This window comes from Oncorhynchus mykiss, chromosome 7, assembly GCF_057628025.1.
Source record: "Oncorhynchus mykiss isolate SJ-2025 chromosome 7, ASM5762802v1, whole genome shotgun sequence".
NCBI classification, from domain to species: domain Eukaryota; kingdom Metazoa; phylum Chordata; class Actinopteri; order Salmoniformes; family Salmonidae; genus Oncorhynchus; species Oncorhynchus mykiss.
Window position 1 is genome coordinate 48,059,008 of NC_143028.1, and position 27,388 is coordinate 48,086,395.

Sequence of the window (27,388 nt, forward strand, 5' to 3'; positions counted from 1 at the left end):
CAATGCAGGTTGTGTGTAGCGGTTACAGGAGTCATAATATGAATGTTTGGCTTGGAAAGGGTTTTTTCACCTGGTCACAGACAGCTGAAAGTGAACTGTATTTGCGTGTGACCAGGGGTGTATTCATTCCATCGATTCTATTGAAAAAAAATCTTAAATGGAAGCAAATCGAACGGAGATACAAATACCAGAATTTGCCCAATAGAAATTCACATTTGCAACTGTTGGACTAATGATTACTCCCTATATCAGATAGATGCAGCCAAGAGTGTGCAAGGTGGTACTTAATGTGTCACTCACTGTCACCTTGATTACTCAAAATTCCCTGTTGTAAACGTTCATAGGCTATTTCACAGGCTAGGTTGTAGCAACCTCATGATAGGTACAGAGAACATTTGAGTGTCAAGAAGTAGCCTAAGCCTATCGATGTTACATTGAGCTGGGTGACTGGAATATGAATGACAGTCATCCAATATGACATAATAGAAATAAGGCCATGCTGATAAAAATGTAATTAAAATAACTTCCCGCATCTTAAATGGCACCGACCACCACTGCTGTGCACAAGTGTTAAACTTCAAGAAGATTGATAAGAGGGAGTACTTAAACATTGGGATAATTAAAGGATGTATGTTAGTGACTTTTGTGTTTATGGTGAAAATGCCATTAAAACGTTTTGATGTATATCATTTTGTGTTTTTGTTGTTACAATCAAAGCATAGTATGCCTGTAACTCAATTGCACGGTTTTCCTTTGGGGCCAAATTTGAGCAAAAATAAATAAAAAATGATTAACTAATGCCATTATCACGATAAATTATTTTAATCATTTGACAGCCCTTGAAAAAAAATACTAAACAATTGCATCGAATTTAAACAATACCACTCTTTTGGTCACAGAGGAACGAAATCACTTCATGCTTAAAAGATAGTTTTAACGAGATAGCAGGCATTTGAATGGTGTCTCCGCGTCGCTCAGAGAATGCTGGGCAGAACATTGTCATCAATGATATGAACTGGTACCAATTTTGTACTTTCACCAAGTATGATCATATTTATTTAACAGTTAAAGTGAAATATTATTGTAAGTCATTTATAATTTGATTGTTACTATATTTATAAAGCATTCAAATAATTTCAAGCACCAATCCCCCACTTTTGTTGAATAGGAAAGAAATCGTGATTTTTCATATACAGCACATTCAGAAAATATTCAGACCCCTTGCCCACACTGTTACGTTACAGCCTTATTTTAAAATGTATTAACTAACCTTAATCTACACACAATATATCCCATAATGACAAAGCGAAGACTGTTTTATAGACACAAAACAGAAATACCTTAATTACATAGTGGGGCAAAAAAGTATTTCGTCAGCTACCAATTGTGCAAGTTCTCCCACTTAAAAAGATGAGGCCTGTAATTTTCATCATAGGTACACTTCAACGATGACAGACAAAATGAGAAAAAAAATCCAGAAAATCACATTGTAGGATTTTTAATGAATTTATTTGCAAATTGGCTTAGGGACAACTACCACGCATGCGCGCGCGCAGGAAAGAATATGTACATAAACATAAATGGATGAGCGATGGCCGAACAGCATAGGCAAGATGCAGTAGATGGTATAGAGGACAGTATATACATATGAGATGAGTAATGTAGGGTAGGTAAACATTATATAAAGCGGTATTGTTTAAAGTGACTAGTGATATTTATTACATCCAATTTTTTATTATTAAAGTGGCTAGAGATTTGAGTCAGTGTGTTGGCAGCAGCCGCTCAATGTTAATGATGGCTGTTTAACAGTCTGATGGCCTTGTGATTGAAAAACAGCTTCTGTCTCTAGGTCCCAGTTTTGATGCACCTTGCCATCTAGATGATAGTAGGGTGAGCAGGCAGTGGCTCGGGGTGGTTGTTGTCCTTGATGATATTTTTGGCCTTCCTGTGACACCGGGTGGTGTAGGTGTCCTGGAGAGCAGGTAGTTTGCCCCCAGTAATGCATTGTGCAGACCTCACTACCCTCTCGAGAGCCTTACGGTTGTGGGCGGAGCAGTTGCCGTACCAGGAGGTAATACAGAATAAACAGGATGCTCTCGATTGTGCATCTGTAAAAAAGTGAGAGTGTTTTTGGTGACAAGCCAAATTTCAGGAGGTTAAAGAGGCGCTATTGCGCCTTCTTCACCACGCTGTCTGTGTGGGTGGACCATTTCAGTTTGTCCGCAATGTGTAGGCCAAGGAACTTAAAACATTCCACCTTCTCCACTACTGTCCCGTCAATGTGGATGCTCCCTATGCTGTTTCCTGAACAGCCCACGATCATCTCCTTTGTTTTGTTGACGTTGAGTGAGGTTATTTTCCTGACACCACACTCCGAGGGCCCTCACATCCTCCCTGTAGGCCTTCTCGTCGTTGTTCGTAATCAAGCCTACCACTGTAGTGTCATCTGAAAACTTGATGATTGAGTTGGAGGCGTGCATGGCCATGCAGTCATGGGTGAACAGGGAGTACAGGAGAGGGCTGAGAAAGCACCATTGTGGGGCCCCAGTGTTGAGGATCAGCGGGGTGGAGATGTTGTTTCCTACCTTCACCACCTGGGGGTGGCCCGTCAGAAAGTCCAGGACCCAGTTACACATGGCGGGGTCGAGACCCAGTTTGGAGGGTACTATAGTGTTAAATGCTGAGCTGTAATCGATGAACAGCATAGGAATTATGTATATACATAGGTATTCATCTTGTCCAGCAGTGTGCAGTGTGATTGCATCATCTGTGGACCTATTGGGGCAGTAAGCAATTTGGAGTGGGTTTAGGGTGTCAGGTAGGGTGGAGGTGATCTGATCCTTGACTAGTCTCTCAAAGCACTTCATGATGACGGAAGTGAGTGCTACGGGGCGATAGATGTTTAGCTCAGTTACCTTAGCTTTCTTGGGAACAGGAACAATGCTGGCCCTCTTGAAGCAAATGGGAACAGCAGACTGGGATAGGGATTGGTTGAAAATGTCCGTAAACACACCAGCCAGCTGAGTAAAGGGTCTGTTTTTGCTGTCATTATGGGGTATAGTGTGAAGATTGATGAGGGAAATAAAACAACTTAATTTTAGAATAACGCCAAAAACCTAACAAAATGTGGAAAAAGTCAATGGGTCTGAATATTTTCCGAATGCACTGTATGTGTCTGGATTGCAAGCAGAGGTTCTGAATTTTTTTCCTATTTTTCATATGTTCTAAATTAATCCACAGCAGAAGCATCTCCAGAGAGCGGAGCTCCACTGTATGAGAGGCTCCTGTACTGTGTCTCCTCCCCCGCACAGACCCTTGCCTCCAGGCAGACAGCACGGCTCAGCACAGCAGTGGCTCTGACACACCACACACACCGCAGTGGAGAGGGGGTCAACTCAGGCATCAGAGTAAGTAGACTGGGAGAAGCAGGGTAACGGAGTGTGGGCAACACACACGGCAGCGGGTAGGTGGGGGGTGAAGCTGACAGTTATGATGAATCATGTGGCAGTGAGCCCTAAAGGTGACAGCCACATCTTCCCAGATGTAGACTGAGCTCAGTGATATGCCCTATGTTTCTGTCATACATTACACACACTTCGTTTTTAAGCTGTAAAGAATGTGTAAACTAAACAGACAGTGCAGGGCTCTAGACTAACATTTCCCCCTGGTGGCATTGGTGCCACTAAGTTAAGTTGATGGCACCAGCCCATTATTTGGTGTCATCAATTGTTTTCCACAGCATCACACAATAGGAAATCGAGTATTGTCTTATAAAGTAAAATGTATTGATAGACGAGTGGTCCCCAAATTATTTATAGTCCCGTACCCCTTCAAAACATTCAACCTCAAGATGCCTACCCCATCTAGCACCAGGGTCAACACACTCTCAAATATTGTTTTTTGCCATCATTGTAAGCCTGCCAAACACTATATGATATGCGTAATAAACATAAGAATGAGTGTGAGTTTGTCACAACCCTGCTTGTGGGAAGTGACAAATAGCTCTTATAGGACCACGGCACAAATAATAATATAATAAATCAACCATTTTGCTCTTCATTTAACCGTATCAAACCTTTTGTTAATCGAAAACTGTGAATAACTCACCACAGGTTAATGAGAAGAGTGTGCTTGAAAGGATGCACATAACTCTGCAATGTTGGGTTGTATTGGAGAGAGTCTCACACTTAAATAATTTTCCACACACAGTCTGTGCCTGTATTTAGTTTTAATGCTAGTGAGGGCCGAGAATCCACTCTCACATGGGTACGTGGTTGCAAAGGGAATTAGTGTCTTAACAGCGCGATTTGCCAAGGCAGGATACTCTGAGGGCAGCCCGAACCAGAAATCTGTCAGTGGCTTCTGATTAAATTACATTTTCACAGAACTGCTTATTGCTATTTTCGACAAGGCTCTCTTGTTTCGACTGGAGGCAGGGCATGAAAGGGATAACGAATCCAGTCGTTTGTGTCATCCGTTTAGGGAAAGTACCTGCGTAATTGCGCACCCAACTCACTCAGGTGCTTCGCTAGATCACATTTGACATTGTCTGTAAACTGGAGTTCATTTGCACACAAAAAAATCATACAATGATGGAAAGACCTGTGTGTTGTCTTTGTTAATGCAGACAGAGAAGAGCTCCAACTTCACCTCTTGAAGCTAGGGGTCACTATTTTTATTTTTGGAAAAATAAAGTTCCCAAAGTAAACTGCTTATTTCTCAGGACCAGATGCTATAATATGCATATAATTGACAGCTTAGGATAGAAAACTCTAAAGTTTACAAAACTGTAAAAATATTATCTGTGAGTATAACATTACTGATATTGCAGGCGAAATCCTGAGAAAAATCCAATCAGGAAGTGACTTTTTTTTGAAACCCCTGTCTTTCTATGCATCCCTATTGCCCATTGAAAGGGATATCAACCAGATTCCTTTTTCTGTGGCTTCCCTAAGGTGTCTACAGCCTTTAGACGTAGTTTCAGGCATTTATTTTGACGAATGAGCGTATACGTCCACATTGCATAAGTGGTCAGTTGTTGGCTCTCAGTGTGATTTTTGCGGTCCTAGTGAAAAGCCAACTGTCCCGGTTGATACAGTATTATCGAATAGATATTTGAAAAACACCTTGAGGATTGATTATAAAAAACGTTTGCCATGTTTGTCGATATTATGGATATAATTTGGAATTTTTGTCTGCGTTGTCATGACCGCTATCTCCGGTGGATTCCTAGGCATAACGCATCAAACTAACCGAGGTATTTGGATATAAAAAATATCTTTATGGAAGAAAACAAACATTTTCTGTCTAACTGGGAGTCTCGTGAGTGAAAACATCCGAAGCTCATCAAAAGGTAAATTATTAATTTGATTGCGTTTCTGATTTTCGTGACCAAGTTACCTGCCGCTAGGTGTACATAATGTTTTACTAGTATATCGATAAACTTACGCAAACGCTTGTATTGTTTCCGCTGTAAAGATTAACCCTGAGACGACAGGGTGATTAACAAAAGGCTAAGCTGTGTTTCGCTATATTTCACTTGTGATTTTCTAGTAAGATTATTTTACCGTTGCGCTATGCTATTGTTGATGACAATTATCCCGGATCCGGGGGGGGTGGAAACCATATCGCGCTGCGGCTTGGTCCGATATTTATTTTAAAGAACGTGACAGTTTTACTGTGGATATAGACACTTTTGTACCTGTTTCCTCCACCATCTTCACAAGGTCCTTTGCTGTTGTTCTGGGATTCATTTGCACTTTTCACACCAAAGTACGGTTGTCTCTAGGAGACAGAACGCATCTCCTTCCTGAGCAATATGACAGCTGCGTGGTCCTGTGGTGTTTATACTTGCGTACTATTGTTTGTACAAATGAATGTGGTACCTTCAGGCATTTGAAAATTTCTCCCAAGGATGAACCAGACTTGTGGAGGTCTACAATGTTGGCTGAGTTCTTTTCATTTTCCCATGATGTCAAGCAAACAGGCACTGAGTGATGGTAGACCTTGAAATACATTCACAGGTACACCTCCAATGATGGACTCAAATGATGTCAATTAGCCTATCAGAAGCTTCTAAAGCCATGACATCATTTTCTGGAATTTTCCAAGCTGTTTAAAGGCACCGTCAACTTAGTGTAAATGAACTTCTGACCCACTGAAATTGTGATTCAGGGAATTATAAGTGAAATAATCTGTCTGTAAACAATTGTTGGAAAAATTACTTGTGTCATGCACAAAGTAGATGTCCTAACCGACTTGCCAAAACTATAGTTTGTTAACAAGAAATTTGTGGAGTGGTTGAAAAACTAGTTTTAATGACTCCAACCTAAGTGTATGTAAACTTCCGTCTTCAACTGTGTGTGTGTGTGTGTGTGTGTGTGTGTGTGTGTACACACACACACACACACACACACACACACACACACACACACACACACACACACACATATACATACATACAGTGCCTTGCGAAAGTATTCAGCCCCCTTGAACTTTGCGACCTTTTGCCACATTTCAGGCTTCAAACATAAAGATATAAAACTGTATTTTTTTGTGAAGAATCAACAACAAGTGGGACACAATCATGAAGTGGAACGACATGTATTGGATATTTCAAACTTTTTGAACAAATCAAAAACTGAAAAATTGGGCGTGCTAAATTTAGCCCCCTTAAGTTAATACTTTGTAGCGCCACCTTTTGCTGCGATTACAGCTGTAAGTTGCTTGGGGTATGTCTCTATCAGTTTTGCACATCGAGAGACTGAATTTTTTTACCATTCCTCCTTGTAAAACAGCTCGAGCTCAGTGAGGTTGGATGGAGAGCATTTGTGAACAGCAGTTTTCAGTTCTTTCCACAGATTCTCGATTGGATTCAGGTCTGGACTTTGACTTGGCCATTCTAACACCTGGATATGTATATTTTTGAACCATTCCATTGTAGATTTTGCTTTATGTTTTGGATCATTGTCTTGTTGGAAGACAAATCTCTGTCCCAGTCTCAGGTCTTTTGCAGACTACATCAGGTGTTCTTCCAGAATGGTCCTGTATTTGGCTCCATCCATCTTCCCATCAATTTTAACCATCTTCCCTGTCCCTGCTGAAGAAAAGCAGGCCCAAACCATGATGCTGCCACCACCATGTTTGACAGTGGGGATGGTGTGTTCAGGGTGATGAGCTGTGTTGCTTTTACGCCAAACATAACGTTTTGACTGATTGTTGTCCTATGGACAGAGTCTCCCACCTCAGCTGTAGATCTCTGCAGTTCATCCAGAGTGATCATGGGCCTCTTGGCTGCATCTCTGATCAGTCTTCTCCTTGTATGAGCTGAAAGTTTAGAGGGACGGCCAGGTCTTGGTAGATTTGCAGTGGTCTGATACTCCTTCCATTTCAATATTATCGCTTGCACAGTGCTCCTTGGGATGTTTAAAGCTTGGGAAATATTTTTATATCCAAATCCGGCTTTAAACTTCTTCACAACAGTATCTCGGACCTGCCTGGTGTGTTCCTTGTTCTTCATGATGCTCTCTGCGCTTTTAACGGACCTCTGAGACTATCACAGTGCAGGTGCATTTATACGGAGACTTGATTACACACAGGTGGATTGTATTTATCATCATTAGTCATTTAGGTCAACATTGGATCATTCAGAGATCCTCACTGAACTTCTGGATAGAGTTTGCTGCACTGAAAGTAAAGGGACTGAATAATTCTGCACGCCCAATTTTTCAGTTTTTGATTTGTTAAAAAAGTTTGAAATATCCAATAAATGTCGTTCCACTTCATGATTGTTTCCCACTTGTTGTTGATTCTTCACAAAAAAATACAGTTTTATATCTTTATGTTTGAAGCCTGAAATGTGGCAAAAGGTCGCAAAGTTCAAGGGGGCCGAATACTTTCGCAAGGCACTGTATATATAAAAATATGCCGATTGATCGGTATCTGCATTTTTTCGTCCTCCAAAAATCGGTATCGGCGTTGAAAAATCATAATCGATCGACCACCATTCGTAGCCTATAGAAAGCTGATGGGATCCTCTTTTTAAAAAAAGAAAAAAAAGAAGATGCCATCACTGTTTTCTCACGCAATTACATAGCCTATAGAAATGTTGCGCAACATGAGCTCATGGGCTCTCATGAAGTGTTTGATTCGAATTTTGAATACATTTGCATTGATGTCAGAGTGATTGGAGGGACAACAGAGTGCTGCGTACCAGGCAGTTAGCAAGTTTGGTAGGCTACTAATGACCTTCAGCAACATCAGAGCTTGGAGAAGCCTAATTACCGTGACTAAACGGTCACAAGCATTCATGACTCACAAGTGCAATATTGCAAAACACACCTTAGCCTTCTGTTAATCCACCTGTCGTCTCAGATTTTGAAATTATGCTTTACAGTGAAAGCAATCCAAGCGTTTGTGTAAGTTTATCAATCGCATGACAAATATTAGGTACATTTAGCATCAGGTAGCTTTGTCACGAAAACCAGAAAAGCAATCAAATTAATCGTTTACCTTTGATGATCTTTGGATGTTTTCACTCAAGAGACTCCCAGTTACACAACAAATGTTCCTTTTGTTCCATAAAGATTATTTTTATATCCAAAATACCTCTGTTTGGCGCATTATGTTCAGAAATCCACAGGAAAGAGCGGTCACGACAACGCAGACAAATTCCAAGTAATATCCGTAATGTCCACAGAAACATGTCAAACGTTTTTTATAAACAATCCTCAGGTTGTTTTTAAAATATATAATCGATAATATATCAACCGCAAATGTCTTTCACAGTAGGAGAGGGAAAAACAATAGCTGTCCAAATTCTGTGACCACTTGACACAATGTTATCGTTCTGGCTCATTTTTTCAAAATAAAAGCCTGAAACTATGTCTGAAGACTGTTGACACATTAAGGAAGCGATAGGAAAAATAATCTGGTTGATATCCCTTTAAATGGAGCAATGGGAGGCTATGGAACATGGAGTTTTCAAAATAGAAGCCACTTTGATTTTTCTCAGGGTTTCGCCTGCAATATCAGTTCTGTTATACTCACAGACGATATTTTGACAGTTTTAGAAACTTTAGAATGTTTTCTATCCTAATCTGTCAATTATATGCATATTCTTGCATCTGGTCCTGAGAAATAGGCAGTTTACTTTGGGAACGTTATTTTTCAAACAAAAATAGTGCCCCCTAGCTTCAAGAGGTTAACAGCACATGGCCCAACATAACAATCCTGTTACAACAGTCAATGCCAGGAACATTGTGAATGCTTATTTTGTACATAATGTTGCTGCTACCTTCTCTTATGACTGAAAATAACTTCTGGACATCAGAACAACGATTACTCTCCACAAACTGAAAGAAGCTTTTTCCATTAACGAGTTCGACGAGAAAGATATACTGCTCTCCCGGGAACAGGCCCAGATCCCAGTCATTTGCGTCAAGAAAAGACAGAGGAAAAGAGGACGCATATCGGGCTGCCTTCTGAGAAGCCGTAGGAGAGCAAGTAAACTCCCACTGCCATCAATTCCACTTGCTAACATGCAATCATTGGAAAATAAAATTGATGATGACCTACAATTATCTTACCAACGGGACATTAAGAAGTGTAATATCTTGTTTCACGGGTTGTGGCTGAACGACGACACGGATAATATAGAGCTGGCGGGATTGTCCATGCACCGGCAGAACAGAGAAGCTATGTCTGGTAAGACGAGGGGTGGGGGTGTGTTTTGTTGTCGTTGTTAATAACAGCTGGTGCGCAAAGTCTAATATTAAAGAGGTCTTTAGGTATTGCTCACCTGAGGTAGAGTACCACATAAGCTGTAGACCACCCTATCTATATTATTACTCGTAGCCGTCTATTTACAACCACAGACTGATGCTGGCACTAAGACCGCACCCAAACAACTCAATAAGGCCATAAGCAAACAAGAAAATGCTCATCCAGAGGCTGCACTCTTAGTGGCCGGGGACATTAATGCAGGCAAACTTAAAATCGGTTTTACCAGAAAAAAAAACCTATAGAACACCTTTACTCCACACACAGAGATGCATAATAAGCTCTCCCCCATCCTCCATTTGGCAAATCCGACCATAATTATATCCTCCCGATTCCTACTTACAAGCAAAAAAACTGAAGCCGGAAGGACCAGTGACTTGCTCAATATGGAGGTGGTCAAATGAGGATGCTACACTACAGGACTGTTTTGCTAGCACAGACTGGAATATGTTCCGGGATTCATCCAATGGCATTGAGGAGTATATCACCTCAATCATCGGCATCATCGACAACGTCGTCCCCACAATGACCGTATGTACATATCCAAACCAGAAGCCATGGATTACAGGCAACATCTACATCAAGCTAAAGGCTCAAGGAGCTGGAAACTAATCCGGATGCTTATAAGAAATCCTGCAATGCCCTCAGACGAACCATCAAACAAGCAAAGTGTCAATACAGGATTAAGATTGAATCCTCCTACACCGGCTCTGACACTCGTCAGATGTGCAAGGGCTTGAAAACTATTATGGACTACAAAGGGAAACCAAGAAGCGAGCTGCCCAGTGATGGAAGCCTACCAGACAAGCTAAATGCCTTTTCTCTCTTTGAGGCAAGCAGCACTGAAGCATGCACGAGAGCACCAGCTGTTCTGGATGACTGTGTGATAACGTTCTCGGTAGCCGATGTGAGCAAAACCTTTAAACAGGTCAACATTCACAAAGCCGCATGGCCAAATGGATTACCAGGATGTGTACTCAAAGCATGCGCGGACCAACTAGCAAGTGTCTTCACTGACATCTTCAACCTCTCCCTGACGGAGTCTGTAAAAACGACATGTTTCAAGCAGACCACCATAGTCCCTGTGCCCAAGGAAGCAAGGTAACCTGCCTAAATGACTACCGCCCCGTACCACTCACGTCAGTAGCCATGAAGTGCTTTGAAAGGCTGGCCATGGCTCACATCAACAGCATCCTCCTGGATACCCTAGACCCACTCCAATTTGTATACCGCCACAACAGATCCAGAGATTACGCAATCTCAATCGCACTCCACACGGTTCTTTCCTACCTGGACAAAAGGAACACCTATGTGAGAATGCTATTCATTGACTACAGCCCAGAGTTCAACACCATAGGGCCTACAAAGCTCAACACTAAGCTAAGGACCCTGGGACTAAACACCTCCCTCTGCAACTGGATCCTAGACTTGCTGACGGGCAGCCCCCAGGAGGTAATGGTAGGCAACAACACGTCTGCCACACGGATGCTCAACACTGGGGCCCCTCAGGGGTGGGTACTTAGTCCCCTCCTGTACTCCCTGTTCACACACAACTGCATGGCCAAACAACTCCAACATTGAGTTTGCCGATGACTAAACAGCGGTAGGTAGACCTGATCACGACAACAATGAGACAGCCTATAGGGAGGTCAGAGAACTGGCAGTGTGGTGTCAGGACAACAACCTCTCCCTCAATGTGAGCAAGACAAAGCAGCTGATCGTGGACTACAGGAAAAGGCGGGCCGAACAGGCCCCCTTTTACATCAACGGGGCTGTCGTGGAGCAGATCGAGAGTTTCAAGTTCCTTGGTGTCCACATCACCAACAAACTATCATGGTCCAAACACACCAAGACAGTCATGAAGAGGGCAAGACAAAACCTTTCCCTCCCCTCAGGAGACTGAAAAGATTTGGTGTGGGTCCTCAGATACTCAAAAGGTTCTACAGCTGCACCATCGAGAGCATCCTGACCGGTTGCAACACCGCCTGGTATGGCAACTGCTTGGCATCTGACTGTAAGGCGCTTCAGAGGGTAGTGTGTACGGCCCAGTACATCACTGGGGTCAAGCTTCCTACCATCCAGGACCTATATAATATGTGGTGTCAGAGGAAAACCCATAATATTGTAAGAGATTCCAGTCACCATAGGCTGTTTTCTCTGCTACCACGCGGCAAGCGGTACCGGAGTGCCAAGTCTAGGACCAAAAGGCTCCTTAACAGCTTTTACCCCTGAGCCATAAGACTGTTGAACAATTCATCAAATGGCCACCAGACTATTACATTGACTCCCCTCTATTTGTTTGTACACTGCTGCTACTCACTGTTTATTATCTATGCATAGTCACTTCACCCCTACCTACATGTACAAATTACTAACTAATCTGTACCCCCGCACATAGACTCGGTACCCCCTGTATATAGCCTCGTTGTTGTTATGTTACTTTTTATTATTTTTTACTTTAGTTTATTTGGTAAATATTCTCTTAACTCTTCTTGAATTGGCTAAGGGCTTGTAAGTAAGCATTTCACGGTAAGGTTGTATTCGGCGCATGTGACAAATAGAGTTTGATTTTTACATTGTTAATTGCATAAAATTTTCCTGCTGCACCGAAACCGACCCGTGACCCCAAAACCACAATAAGTATCAAATGGTGGTTTTGGTGAACTGCTACACCCCTAGTGACCATGTAGAATATGCAGCTAGCACCGATGCAACCAATTAAACATTTTACTCGCATGACCAAGTCAAAGGGTTGAAAAATGTCACAAAATGGTCGAGTCTGGCGCCCTGCAGTGTCAGACTTGAGATATGTGGTTGGAATATGCTTGCTAGGGTTCACAACCAGCATGTGTGGTATGAGCATATGTATCTGTGGTAGAGCATGAATGTGTGTGTGTGTGTGTGTGTGTGTGTACTCACGCTGTAGACGGCAGTGACGCCGGGCTGTGTGGGGAAGATGCGGTCATCCAGGGATGGCTGAACCCGAGGGATCCTGGGACGCGTCATATTAAGGAAAATTCTGGAAAAGGATCAACTTAAGGCCAAAACGGGTCAAAGGTGGAGGCATCAACAAGCTCAACAGCAGGGACACATTAACATGCTTTGGAACATTACTGTTCTGTACTAAACAACAATTTCTTACATCTGGTAAAAACACAATTCTTCCAATTCAAATTTTCGTACAATACAAGTTTATCACATCTTTGTACGCAAGTTCTCTAGTTCCTAGGCGGGGTTTTAGCCAATGTTTCCCAATACCCGACACCGCTTGCCCCCCTCCCTAAATGCTCAATCTCCAAGAGTACACTGTGTTCCTTTACCAGGGAGCGTGTGTGTCAAAGGGAAATCCCGACATGGATTTCCAAAACTCCCACTAAGAACGTTAGCGTTCCAGATAGACGATTCCTATTTTATTCAAGAAATTATGTTAATTCAAAGGTACCAAATTCAAAAGGTAATTTTAGAATCTCTTAACTCAATAGGTCAATCATGACTGCTGAAAATAAATGCATTAAATGTACTGTCTCACATCTAGGACTAGTCTACATAAAGACCCCCTTAACCAGGGACAGGCTTTCTATTTCCAGATAGGGTTGTTGACATGTGATCATGAGTCAGGACTCTCTGTTTATCAGTGACTGCTATGAAAGAGTGACGAGACTGATGAAGGGGTGGGGGTTCCAGACAGAGGAGAGGACCTCAGTAACCTGTTCAGGCAGTTCATTGGGACTTACAGGCAGAGGCACACAACACACACACCAGTCACATGATTACAAGGAAATGAGAGCGTTTGGCTTTCTTGCTTTCCCCTCTGACACTTTTTGTCCATTCCCAAAATCCCACCCTCCTCCCCCAATCCCCCTCTCACTCACTCTTTCCTTGCCTGTATGGGCCCTCATCTCCATTGGCTTCCCGCCAAGACCACCACTCCTCCCAAAAGAAAGAGAATACGTTTTATAACAGTGGAACTGAAGACAGCAGCTATACAGCATAAAGAGGGCCTGGAAAAGGAGGAAACACAGGATACAGTTGATGTCTTAAATAAAGCCAAACAAACAGAGTCAGAGTGGAGATCCCTGTTGTGAGTGTGTCTTCACTCTAACCTTTAACATAGCCAGGGAACAGCCATAGTCACAGTCTGGGGATAAAACAGCAGGGAGTGAATATTGGTGCAGTGTTGTCTTGTGTGGTGTGTCTGTGCTTGTGTGAGGGGGCCTGGAGGGGAGCGGGTAGTGACACTAAGAGAATCTGATACGTCTGTCCGTATGGGCCCAGAACCGGTTGGCAGGGCTGTCTGTGTTGTGGAATGCAAACAGAGAGTGAGAGGGCGCTCTGTGCTGAGCATGTGAAACCAGCGAGGGGGTGGGCAGCAGGGATGTTTCCGCCATGGGTCAGAGGTTAGCAGGCTGCATGACTGCAGAGGGGAAAATGATCAGGTGAGATGAGACAGCTGACACCCCCGGGGATTTGGCAGGAGGGACCGCATGACTCTTACTGGAATTACAATCTGATCCGATTGCTGCAATTGCTATTTAGCTCGGAATTGCATAACCAAATCCCTTTGCATGTGCAAAGCAAAACTTTGTTAAAACAAAATGATTCATAAAAAATTGTGAATCCATCAATGTATTTGGCAACATGTGGCTTGTGTGGTAACATCTGGCTTAGAAAAAACTGGTGTCAACAAAAGCCAGTGTCCTAGCTACCATATTTTGTTATGAAAGCCAAATTCCACTGGGACTTAGTGACATACCTACCTACATATTACCCTCAGAGGCACTGGCACTACCCACTCAACCCTGCGAGCACAAGCCACTCAGAGTCACTGACCACACTAATCAGTCATTAGTCAAAGATTAATTTAGTTTCTGCAGCAACAGAGGAGGAAAATATATAATCTATTAGAGTAACAAAAAGGCAAAGATATCAGACAAAATAAAATAAATGCCTATACACATAGCAAAATGTGGCCAATAGGGACTAGACAAGTGGGCTAGAGCAACTGTAGTGAACATAGGCTACTTTATTACAAAACATGTCAGGTTTTGATGCAGCAGGCAGAACACAGTGAAACCAGGAAAAGGAAAGCCTGGTTTGCCCCAGACAGCAACCTTTTTACATACAGTGCATTCGTTAAGTATGCAGACCCCTCGACTTTTTCCAAATTATGTTACGTTTACAGCCTTATTCTAAAGTTAATTTTTTCTTTGGTTTCTTTCCCTCAATCTACACACAATACTCCATAATGACAAAGCAAAACCAGGTTTAGAAACTTATATATAAAAAGGAAATATCACATTTACATAATTATTCAGACCCTTCACTCAGTATTTTGTTGAAGAACCTTTGGCAGTGACAACAGCGTCAAGTCTTCTTGGGTATGACGCTACAAGCTTGGCATAACTGTATTTGGGGAGATTCACCCCATCATTCTCTGCAGATCAGATGTCAGGTTGGATGGGGAGCGTCACTGCACAGCTATTTACAGGTCCCTCCAGAGATGTTAGATCTGGTTCAAGTCTGAGCTCTGGCCGGGCCACTCATAGACATTCAGAAGCAACAGTTGTTCTGAAGCAACTCCTGCATCGTCTTGCCTGTGTGCTTAGGGTCATTGTCCTGTTGGAAGGTGAACCTTCGCCTCAGTCTGAGGTCCTGAGAGCTCTGGAGCAGGTTATCAAGGATCTCTGTACTTTGCTCCATTTATCTTTCGCTCGATCCTGACTAGTCTCCCAGTCCGTGCCGCTGAAAAACATCCCCAAAGCATGATGCTGCCACCACCATGCTTTACCGTAGGGATGGTGCCAGGTTTCCTTCAGATGTGACGCTTGGCATTAAGGCCAAAGTGTTCAATCTTGGTTTCATTAGACCAGAGAATCTTGTTTCTCCTGGTCAGAGTCCTTTAGGTGCCTTTTGGCAAACTCAAAGCAGGCTGTTATGTTCCTTTCACTGAGGAGTGGCTTCCGTCTGACCAATACCATAAAGGCTTGATTGGTGGAGTGCTGCAGAGATGGTTGTCCTTCTGGAAGGTTCCCCCATCTACACAGAGAAACTCTAGAGCTCCTTCAGAGCGGACAATCGGATTCTTGGTCACCTCCCTGACCAAGACCCTTCTCCCCCGATTCTTCAGTTCGGCTAGGAGGACAGCTCTAGGAATAGTCTTGGTGGTTCCAAACTTATTCCATTTAAGAATTATGGAGGCCACTGTGTTCTTGGGGAACTTCAACGCTGCAAACATTCTTTGGTACCCTTCCCCAGATCTGTGCCTCAACACAAACTGTATTGGAGCTCTACGGACAATTCCTTCGACCTTATGGCTTGGTTTTTGCTCTGACATGCACCGTCAACTGTGGGACCTTACATAGATTAGAGTTTGACAGATTAATCGGCATGGCTTATTAATTAGGTCCGATTTAAAGTTTTCATAACAATCGGTAAATCTGCATTTTTGGACGTTGTTTATTGCCGTTTACATTGCACTCCACGAGGAGACTGCATGGCAGGCTGACCACCTGTTACGTGAGTGCAGCAAGGAGCCAAGGTAAGTTGCTAGCTAGCATTAAACTTATCTTATGAAAAAAAATCTATCTTAACATAATCACTAGTTAACTACAATTGCTGATGATATTACTAGTTTATCTAGCTTGTCCTGCGCTGCATATAATCAGTGCAGTGCCTTTTAATTCATCATCGAATCACAGCCTACTTTGCCAATCGGGTGATGATGTAACAAGCGTATTCGCGAAAAAAGCCCTGTTGTTGCACCAATGTACCTAACCATAAACATCAATGCCTTTCTTAAAATCAATACACAAGTATATATTTTTAAACCTGCATATTTAGTTAAGAAATTCATGTTGGCAGGAAATACTAACTAGGGAAATTGTGCCACTTCTCTTATGTTCTATGCAAGCAGAGTCAGGGTATATGCAGCAGTTTGGGCCGCCTGGCTCGTTGCGAACTGTGTGATGACAATTTCTTCCTAACAAAGACCGTAATTAATTTGCCAGAATTTTACATAATTATGACATAACATTGAAGGTTGTGCAATGTAACAGCAATATTTAGACTTAGGGATGTCACCCGCTCTATAAAATACGGAACAGTTCCGTATTTCACTGAAAGAATAGAATTTCAAAAACATAACGTTTATTTTCCGGATTTGACAATATTAATGACCTACGGCTAGTATTTGTGTGTTTATTATAATTAAGTCTATGATTTGATATTTGATAGAACAATCTGACTGAGGAGCGACAGACTCGTAAGCATTCATTCAAACAGCACTTTCCTGCGTTTGCCAGCAGCTCTTCGCAATGCTTCAAGCACAGCGCAGTTTATGACTTCAAGCCTTATCAGCTCCCGAGATTAGGCTGGCAATACTATTAGGGCCTATAAGAACATTCAATAGTCAAAGGTATATGAAATACAAATGGTATAGAGAGAAATAGTCCTATAATAGCTACAACCTAAACTGGGAATATTGAAGACTCGTGCTAAAATGAACCACCAGCTCATGTTCTAAGCAAGGAACATAGCACATATAAAACTTTTACTTCTCCAACACTGTGTTTTTGCATTATTTAAACCAAATTGAACGTGTCATTATTTGAGACTAAATTGATTTATTTTTGTATTATATTAAGTTAAAATAAAAGTGTTCATTCAGTGTGTGTATATATATATATATATATATATATATATATATATATATATATATATATATATATATATATATTTGATTCTTCACAAAAAAATACAGTTTTATATCTTTATGTTTGAAGCCTGAAATGTGGCAAAAGGTCGCAAAGTTCAAGGGGGCCGAATACTTTCGCAAGGCACTGTACGTAGAGAAGGTATTTCTGCTGTTCTTTATTTGTAATAAATTTGGCAACATTTCTAAAAACATGATTTCGCTTTGTTATTATGGGGTAGTGTGTGTAGATTAACGAGGAAGAACAAAATAATAATAATACATTTTAGAATAAGGCTGTAACTTAACAAAATGTGGAAAAAGTCAAGGGGTTTGAATACTTTCCGAAATACATGTAAAACACTGATCTGTGAAGGGCACCTATCACAGCTCAGTAGACACAGGCACTGCACACTGATGCTAACACAGACAAATAAAAAAAACTACCTTCTGAGCCAATCTGTTCCTTGGCCTCCATGCCAGGACAGCCCTGATTCTAAATTCTAAACATAACCCCGAAGTCCATCTCAAGTACATGTTTCCAGGCTCTGATATAGATCACCACGTTCTGCAACAGTTTGATAATGAACTATCACTCTGGGGCCACTGCAAGCCCCTCACACCTGTACACTGACCTGCCCCATTTAGAGCCAGCAAAAGAGGAAAAGCAGCTGGTGTCCCTGCATCATCATTAGCTTAATGTAAAGCCACTTATATATATATATATATATATATATATATATTTCACCTTTATTTAACCAGGTAGGCAAGTTGAGAACAAGTTCTCATTTACAATTGCGACCTGGCCAAGATAAAGCAAAGCAGTTCGACACATACAACAACACAGAGTTACACATGGAGTAAAACAAACATACTAGAGGTCGACCGATTAATCGGAATGTTTTCATAACAAATCGGTAATGAGTATTTTTGGGCGTCATTTTTTTTATACCTTTATTTAACAAGGCAAGTCAGTTAAGAACACATTCTTATTTTCAATGACGGCCTAGGAACGGTGGGTTAACTGCCTTGTTCAGGGGCAGAACGACAGATTTCACCTTGTCAGCTCGGGGGATCCAATCTTGGCAACTTACATCTAACTAGTCCAACACTCTAACCACCTGCCTCTCATTGCACTCCACGAGGAGCCTGCCTGTTACGCGAATGCAGTAGAAGCCAAGGTAAGTTGCTAGCTAGCATTAAAAACAATCAATCATAATCACTACTTATAACTACACATGGTTGATGATATTGATGATATTACTTGTTTATCTAGCCTGCCCTGCATTGCATATAATCGATGCAACGCTGGGGGATGATTTATGAAAAAAGCACAATCGTTGGACGACTGTACCTAACAAAAAACACCAATGCCTTTCTTAAAATCAATACACAGATGTATATATTTTTAATCCTGCATATTTAGATAAAAGAAATCCAGGTTAGCAGGCAATATTAACCAGGTGAAATTGTGTCATTTCTCATGCGTTCATTGCACGCAGAGTCAGGATATATGCAACAGTTTGGGCAGCCTGGCTCATTGCAAACTAATTTGCCAGAATTTTACGTAATTATGACATAACATTGAAGGTTGTGCAATGTAACAAGAATATTCAGACTTTGGTATTTTATCTCATGGGTGGCATCCCTAACGGTTCCATATTTCACTGAAATAATAAACATTTTGTTTTCGAAATGATAGTTTCTAGATTCGACCATATTAATGAACAAAGGCTCGTATTTCTGTGTGTTATTATGTTATAATTAAGTATATGATTTGATAGAGCAGTCTGAGCGATGGTCGGCAGCAGCATTCCTTCAAACAGCACTTTAGTGCGTTTTGCCAGCAGCTCTTCGCAAGCTCAGCACTGTTTATGACTTCAAGCCTATCAGCCTAATGGCTGGTGTAACCGATGTGAAATGGCTAGCTAGTTAGCTGGAAGTGCGCTAATAGCGTTTCAAACGTCACTCACTCTGAGACTTGGAGTAGTTATTCCCCTTGACCTGCAAGGGCCGCAGCTTTTGTGGAGCGATGGGTAACGCTGCTTCGAGGGTGGCTGTTGTCGATGTGTTCCTGATTCGAGCCCAGATAGGTGCGAGGAGAGGGACGGAAGCTATACTGTTTCACTGGAAATACTATAGTGCCTATAAGAACATCCAATAGTCAAAGGTATATGAAATACAAATGGTATAGAGAGAAATAGTTCTACATAGTACTATATTAACTACAACCTAAAACCTCTTACCTTGGAATATTGAATTATGTTAAAAGGAACCACCTAATTTCATATGTTCTCATGTTCTGAGCAAGGAACTCAAACGTTACCTTTTTTTACATGGCACATATTGCACTTTTACTTCTCCAACACTTTGTTTTTGCATTAGTTAAACCAAATTGAACATGTTTCATTATTTATTTGAGCCTAAATTGATTTTTATTGATGTATTTATTATATTAAGTTAAAATAAGTGTTCATTCAGTATTGTTGTAATTGTCATTATTACAAATAAAAAAATTGTCCGATTAATCGGTATGGGCTTTTTAGGTACTCCAATAATCGGTATCGGCGTTGAAAAATCATAAATCGGTCAACCTCTAAAACATACAGTCAATAATACAGTAGAAAAATAAGTCTATATACAATGTGAGCAAATGAGGTGAGATAAGGGAGGTAAAGGCAGATGGTGGCAAAGTAAATACAATATAGCAATTAAAACACTGGAATGGTAGGTTTGCAGTGGAAGAATGTGCAAGGTAGAGATAGAAGTAATGGGGTGCAAAGGAGCTAAATAAATACAGTAGGGGGAGAAGTAGTTGTTTGGGCTAAATTATAGATGGGCTATGTACAGTTGCAGTAATCTGTCAGCTGCTCTGATAGCTGGTGCTTAAAGCTAGTGAGGGAGATAAGTGTTTCCAGTTTCAGAGATTTTTGTAGTTCGTTCCAGTCAATGGCAGCAGAGAACTGGAAGGAGAGGCGGCCAAAGGAAGAAATGGTTTTGGCGGTGACCAGAGAGATTTACCTGCTAGAGCGCGTGCTACAGGTGGGTGCTGCTATGGTGACCAGCGAGCTGAGATAAGGGTGACTTTACCTAGCAGGGTCTTGTAGATGACCTGGAGCCAGTGGGTTTGGCGATGAGTATGAAGCGAGGGCCAGCCAACGAGAGCGTACAGGTCGCAGTGGTGGGTAGTATATGGGGCTTTGGTGACAAAACGGATGGCACTGCGATAGACTGCATCCAATTTATTGAGTAGGGTATCGGAGGCTACTTTGTAAATGACATCGCCGAAGTCTAGGATCGGTAGGATGGTCAGTTTTACAAGGGTATGTTTGTCAGCATCACTGAAGGATGCTTTTTTTGCAAAATAGGAAGCCAATTCTAGATTTAACATTGGATTGGAGATGTTTGATATGAGTCTGGAAGGAGAGTTTACAGTCTAACCAGACACTTAAGTATTTGTAGTTGTCCACATACTCTAAGACAGAACCGTCCAGAGTAGTGATGTTGGATGGGCGGGCAGGTGCAGGCAGCGATCGGTTGAAGAGCACGCATTTAGTTTTACTTGTATTTAAGAGCAATTGGAGGCCACGGAAGGAGAGTTTTATGGCATTGAAACTTGTCTGGAGGGTTGTTAACACAGTGTCCAAAGAAGGGCCAGAAGTATACAGAATGGTGTCGTCTGCGTAGAGGTGGATCAGAGACTCACCAGCAGCAAGAGCGACATCATTGATGTATACAGAGAAGAGAGTCGGTCCAAGAATTGAACCCTGTGGCACCCCCATAGAGACTGCCGGAGGCCCGGACAGCAGGCCCTCCGATTTGACACACTGAACTCTATCAGAGAAGTAGTTTGTGAACCAAGTGAGGCAATCATTTGAGAAACCAAGGCTATCGAGTCTCCCGATGAGGATGTGGTGTTTGACAGAGTCGAAAGCCTTGGCCAGGTCAATGAATACGGCTGTACAGTATTGTTTGTTATCGATTGCAGTTAAGATATCGTTTAGGACCTTGAGAGTGGCTGAGGTGCACCCATGACCAGCTCTGAAACCAGATTGCATAGCGGAGAAGGTATGGTAGGATTCGAAATGGTCGGTAATCTGTTTGTCGACTTGGCTTTCGAAGACCTTAGAAAGGCAGGGTAGGATAGATATAGGTCTGTAGCAGTTTGGGTCAAGACAGAGATGGCCGCCTCGCTTCGCGTTCCTAGGAAACTATGCAGTTTTTTGTTTTTTTACGTGTTATTTCTTACATTAGTACCCCAGGTCATCTTAGGTTTCATTACATACAGTCGAGAAGAACTACTGAATATAAGATCAGCATCAACTCACCATCAGTACGACCAAGAATATGTTTTTCGCGACGCGGATCCTGTGTTCTGCCTTACAAACAGGACAACGGAGTGGATCCTATGCAGCGACCCAAAAAAACGACTCCGAAAGAGAGGGAAACGAGGCGGTCTTCTGGTCAGACTCCGGAGACGGGCACAGCGCGCACCACTCCCTAGCATTCTTCTTGCCAATGTCCAGTCTCTTGACAACAAGGTTGATGAAATCCGAGCAAGGGTAGCATTCCAGAGGGACATCAGAGACTGTAACGTTCTTTGCTTCACGGAAACGTGGCTTACTGGAGAGACGCTATCCGAAGCGGTGCAGCCAACAGGTTTCTCCACGCATCGCGCAGACAGGAAAAAACATATTTCTGGTAAAAAGAGGGGCGGGGGCGTATGCCTTATGACTAACGTGACATGGTGCGATGAAAGAAACATACAGGAACTCAAATCCTTCTGTTCACCTGATTTAGAATTCCTCACAATCAAATGTAGACCGCATTATCTACCAAGAGAATTCTCTTCGATTATAATCACAGCCGTATATATTCCCCCCCAAGCAGACACATCGATGGCTCTGAACGAACTTTATTTAACTCTCTGCAAACTGGAAACAATTTATCCGGAGGCTGCATTCATTGTAGCTGGGGATTTTAACGAGGCTAATCTGAAAACAAGACTCCCCAAATTTTATCAGCATATCGATTGCGCAACCAGGGGAGGAAAGACCTTGGACCATTGTTACTCTAACTTCCGCGACGCATATAAGGCCCTGCCCCGCCCCCCTTTCGGAAAAGCTGACCACGACTCCATTTTGTTGATCCCTGCCTACAGACAGAAACTAAAACAAGAGGCTCCCACGCTGAGGTCTGTCCAACGCTGGTCCGACCAAGCTGACTCCACACTCCAAGACTGCTTCCATCACGTGGACTGGGAGATGTTTCGTATTGCGTCAGATAACAACATTGACGAATACGCTGATTCGGTGTGCGAGTTCATTAGAACGTGTGTTGAAGATGTCGTTCCCATAGCAACGATTAAAACATTCCCTAACCAGAAACCGTGGATTGATGGCAGCATTCGTGTGAAACTGAAAGCGCGAACCACTGCTTTTAATCAGGGCAAGGTGTCTGGTAACATGACCGAATACAAACAGTGCAGCTATTCCCTCCGCAAGGCTATCAAACAAGCTAAGCGCCAGTACAGAGACAAAGTAGAATCTCAATTCAACGGCTCAGACACAAGAGGCATGTGGCAGGGTCTACAGTCAATCACAGACTACAGGAAGAAACCCAGCCCAGTCACGGACCAGGATGTCTTGCTCCCAGGCAGACTAAATAACTTTTTTGCCCGCTTTGAGGACAATACAGTGCCACTGACACGGCCTGCAACGAAAACATGCGGTCTCTCCTTCACTGCAGCCGAGGTGAGTAAGACATTTAAACGTGTTAACCCTCGCAAGGCTGCAGGCCCAGATGGCATCCCCAGCCGCGCCCTCAGAGCATGCGCAGACCAGCTGGCCGGTGTGTTTACGGACATATTCAATCAATCCCTATACCAGTCTGCTGTTCCCACATGCTTCAAGAGGGCCACCATTGTTCCTGCTCCCAAGAAAGCTAAGGTAACTGAGCTAAATGACTACCGCCCCGTAGCACTCACATCCGTCATCATGAAGTGCTTTGAGAGACTAGTCAAGGACCATATCACCTCCACCCTACCTGACACCCTAGACCCACTCCAATTTGCTTACCGCCCAAATAGGTCCACAGACGATGCAATCTCAACCACACTGCACACTGCCCTAACCCATCTGGACAAGAGGAATACCTATGTGAGAATGCTGTTCATCGACAACAGCTCGGCATTCAACACCATAGTACCCTCCAAGCTCGTCATCAAGCTCGAGACCCTGGGTCTCGACCCCGCCCTGTGCAACTGGGTACTGGACTTCCTGACGGGCCGCCCCCAGGTGGTGAGGGTAGGCAACAACATCTCCTCCCCGCTGATCCTCAACACTGGGGCCCCACAAGGTTGCGTTCTGAGCCCTCTCCTGTACTCCCTGTTCACCCACGACTGCGTGGCCACGCACGCCTCCAACTCAATCATCAAGTTTGCGGACGATACAACAGTGGCAGGCTTGATTACCAACAACGATGAGACGGCCTACAGGGAGGAGGTGAGGGCCCTCGGAGTGTGGTGTCAGGAAAACAACCTCACACTCAACGTCAACAAAACTAAGGAGATGATTGTGGACTTCAGGAAACAGCAGAGGGAACACCCCCCTATCCACATCGATGGAACAGTAGTGGAGAGGGTAGCAAGTTTTAAGTTCCTCGGCATACACATCACAGACAAACTGAATTGGTCCACTCACACAGACAGCATCGTGAAGAAGGCGCAGCAGCGCCTCTTCAACCTCAGGAGGCTGAAGAAATTCGGCTTGTCACCAAAAGCACTCACAAACTTCTACAGATGCACAATCGAGAGCATCCTGGCGGGCTGTATCACCGCCTGGTATGGCAACTGCACCGCCCTCAACCGTAAGGCTCTCCAGAGGGTAGTGAGGTCTGCACAACGCATCACCGGGGGCAAACTACCTGCCCTCCAGGACACCTACACCACCCGATGTCACAGGAAGGCCATAAAGATCATCAAGGACATCAACCACCCGAGCCACTGCCTGTTCACCCCGCTATCATCCAGAAGGCGAGGTCAGTACAGGTGCATCAAAGCTGGGACCGAGAGACTGAAAAACAGCTTCTATCTCAAGGCCATCAGACTGTTAAACAGCCACCACTAACACTGAGTGGCTGCTGCCAACACACTGACACTGACTCAACTCCAGCCACTTTAATAATGGGAATTGATGGGAAAGGATGTAAATATATCACTAGCCACTTTAAACAATGCTACCTTATATAAATGTTACTTACCCTACATTATTCATCTCATATGCATACGTATATACTGTACTCTATATCATCGACGGTATCCTTATGTAATACATGTATCACTAGCCACTTTATACTATACTATGCCACTTTGTTTACATACTCATCTCATTTGTACATACTGTACCCGATACCATCTACTGTATCTTGCCTATGCTGCTCTGTACCATCACTCATTCATATATCCTTATGTACATATTCTTTATCCCCTTACACTGTGTACAAGACAGTAGTTTTGGAATTGTTAGTTAGATTACTTGTTATTACTGCATTGTCGGAACTAGAAGCACAAGCATTTCGCTACACTCGCATTAACATCTGCTAACCATGTGTATGTGACAAATAAAATTTGATTTGATTTGATTTGAGTGTCCCCCCCTTTGAAGAGGGGGATGACTGCAGCTGCTTTCCAATCTTTGGGAATCTCAGACGACACGAAAGAGAGGTTGAACAGGCTAGTAATAGGGGTGGCAACAATTTCGGCAGATCATTTTAGAAAGAAAGGGTCCAGATTTTCTAGCCCGGCTGATTTGTAGGGGTCCAGATTTTGCAGCTCTTTCAGAACATCAGCTGACTGAATTTGGGAGAAGGAGAAATGGGGAAGGCTTGGGCGAGTTGCTGTGGGGGGTGTAGTGCTGTTGACCGGGGTAGGGGTAGCCAGGTGGAAAGCATGGCCAGCCGTAGAAAAATGCTTATTGAAATTCTCAATTATAGTGGATTTATCAGTGGTGACAGTGTTTTCTATCCTTAGTGCAGTGGGCAGCTGGGAGGAGGTGTTCTTATTCTCCATGGACTTTACAGTGTCCCAGAACTTTTTTGAGTTTGTGTTGCAGGAAGCAAATTACTGCTTGAAAAAGCTAGCCTTGGCTTTTCTAACTGCCTGTGTATATTGGTTTCTAGCTTCCCTGAAAAGTTGCGGGGGGGCATGAGGGAAAGAGACAGAGATAGAGGTGCTGATAGAACAAGAGAAAGTGAGAAGGAGTAGTTCAGAGTTAGTAAGTCAAATAGGATTTTCTGCTGTCTTGACTCCACCACAAAACAAATGACAAACTAAAAAAGTGTTGCTGTAAGAACCCAAATTCCAGACAAAATGTTGGCAGAAATCTCTATCCCCAGTCAAGTCAATGATTTGTCCGTTCCATTCCTATGCATTTAATCGTATCCGATAGGTGAATCCAGATATCTTTTGAAAACTATTTAACAAAAAAATTCCACCCAACTACCTCAGAGACACCCTCTCGGAGAGTGGCAGGATCTGCCATTATCAACAGTGACCCTGGAGCAATTATGGTTTAGTGCCTTACTACAGTCTTCTCTACCCGTCTATTAGCACAGTGACTAAACCTGAGGCTCCCTCCCAGTCTGCCCATTAGTTGTAGCAGCCTGGAGCTATAGCGTACGAGGCTGAGTGCAGCTGGTTCAGAGCGGAGTCACAGGATGTGACTGTAGCCCAGATGGTGCAGACACAAAACCACCCCTTCACTGTACTCCACTCTGCTGCCCCACCAGACCAGGCTCTCAGAGCACTGAATAAACACAGGGTTTAAGATGCAGCCTGCTGTGGCCTGGGACTGCTCTCTCACTACAGTTGGCCTACAACTGACATTGCTTATTCAGACCCCTTTAGCAGATCTTGGAGCAAGATTCTTGAGAAAATGTACAGTTGACTATAAATTTAATAAAACATCTATCTTTAGTAACAGCCATCAAAGAGTACCATAGGCTTTTAAATCAGTGCGAGGACCCTATCCCTCCATAACATACAGAAGAAGTTGAGGACGCCTGAAAGCACTGCAAAATTATTCTCGAGGCTAAATGTTGGGGTTCAAATGACTGCACTCTGGCATACCTATAAACTAATAGCCAGAATATAATCTAACATTCACAGTGCAAAATAGCACTAGGTCTCTCGTCTGTAAATTAAAAAATATTTATGTACAAGAATCAGCTTGAAAACCTAGAAAAGGGGGTTGAGGAGTGAGACACTCCCAGCCTGCAAGGCATAGGCTAGACCTGAGCCATCTGAATGCTAGCTCAGAACTACTCAGCAGTTTATTTTATCTACAACAGTGAGTGGGCTTATGAGAACATTTCAACATGAATACGCGACGCACCTGTCCTAAACTCTAACGGCTGATATATGGCCCTACGTGACTATTATGCTTTATTTGGATCCCTATTAGCATTTGCAGAAGCTACTCTTCCTGGGGTCCACACAAAAACAAGACAAGTAAGAAAGCACTGATATACAAGGACAGTCACACAAATTTAAAACAGCGATATACAAACAATGAAAGAATTACACAAACAATACTACAAAAAAATGGTGTGTGTTAGAGGGTACTCCACTCTGTGTTTGTCCCCTCACAGTCCCCACCACTCCATGATATATTGTTTAATCTGTTTTTTAAAAGGTAATTTTGCTGTTTGCTTGAGTAATTGGAGATGGGAGTTACACACAATCATGGCTCTGTATAATAATGTGCGCTGCCGTGAATTCGTTTTGGACTTGTGGACTGAAGAGACCCCTGGTGACATGTCTTGTGGGGTATGTATGGGTGTCTGAGCTGAATGTTATTTGATTATGCAGACAATCTGGAATTTTCATCACAGTAATATTTCTCATAAAAACATCCAACC

General features: G+C 42.9%; 1 protein-coding gene across 34 annotated transcripts in view; it reads right to left on the minus strand.

Annotated features, from left to right (window-relative positions):
* The window catches only part of LOC110527996 (eukaryotic translation initiation factor 4 gamma 3), a 71,728-nt gene that overhangs the window by 37,253 nt on the left and 7,087 nt on the right, over positions 1-27,388 (minus strand). For 28 of the 34 annotated variants that reach the window (XM_021609745.3, XM_021609744.3, XM_021609742.3 and 25 more), the window contains exon 2: positions 12,700-12,799. In XM_021609745.3, the coding sequence (XP_021465420.2) occupies positions 12,700-12,799 (100 nt within the window). The remainder of the gene's footprint in view (positions 1-12,699; positions 12,800-27,388) is intronic. The other 6 variants (XM_090241193.1, XM_090241200.1, XM_090241195.1 and 3 more) reach the window with 1 other exon arrangement.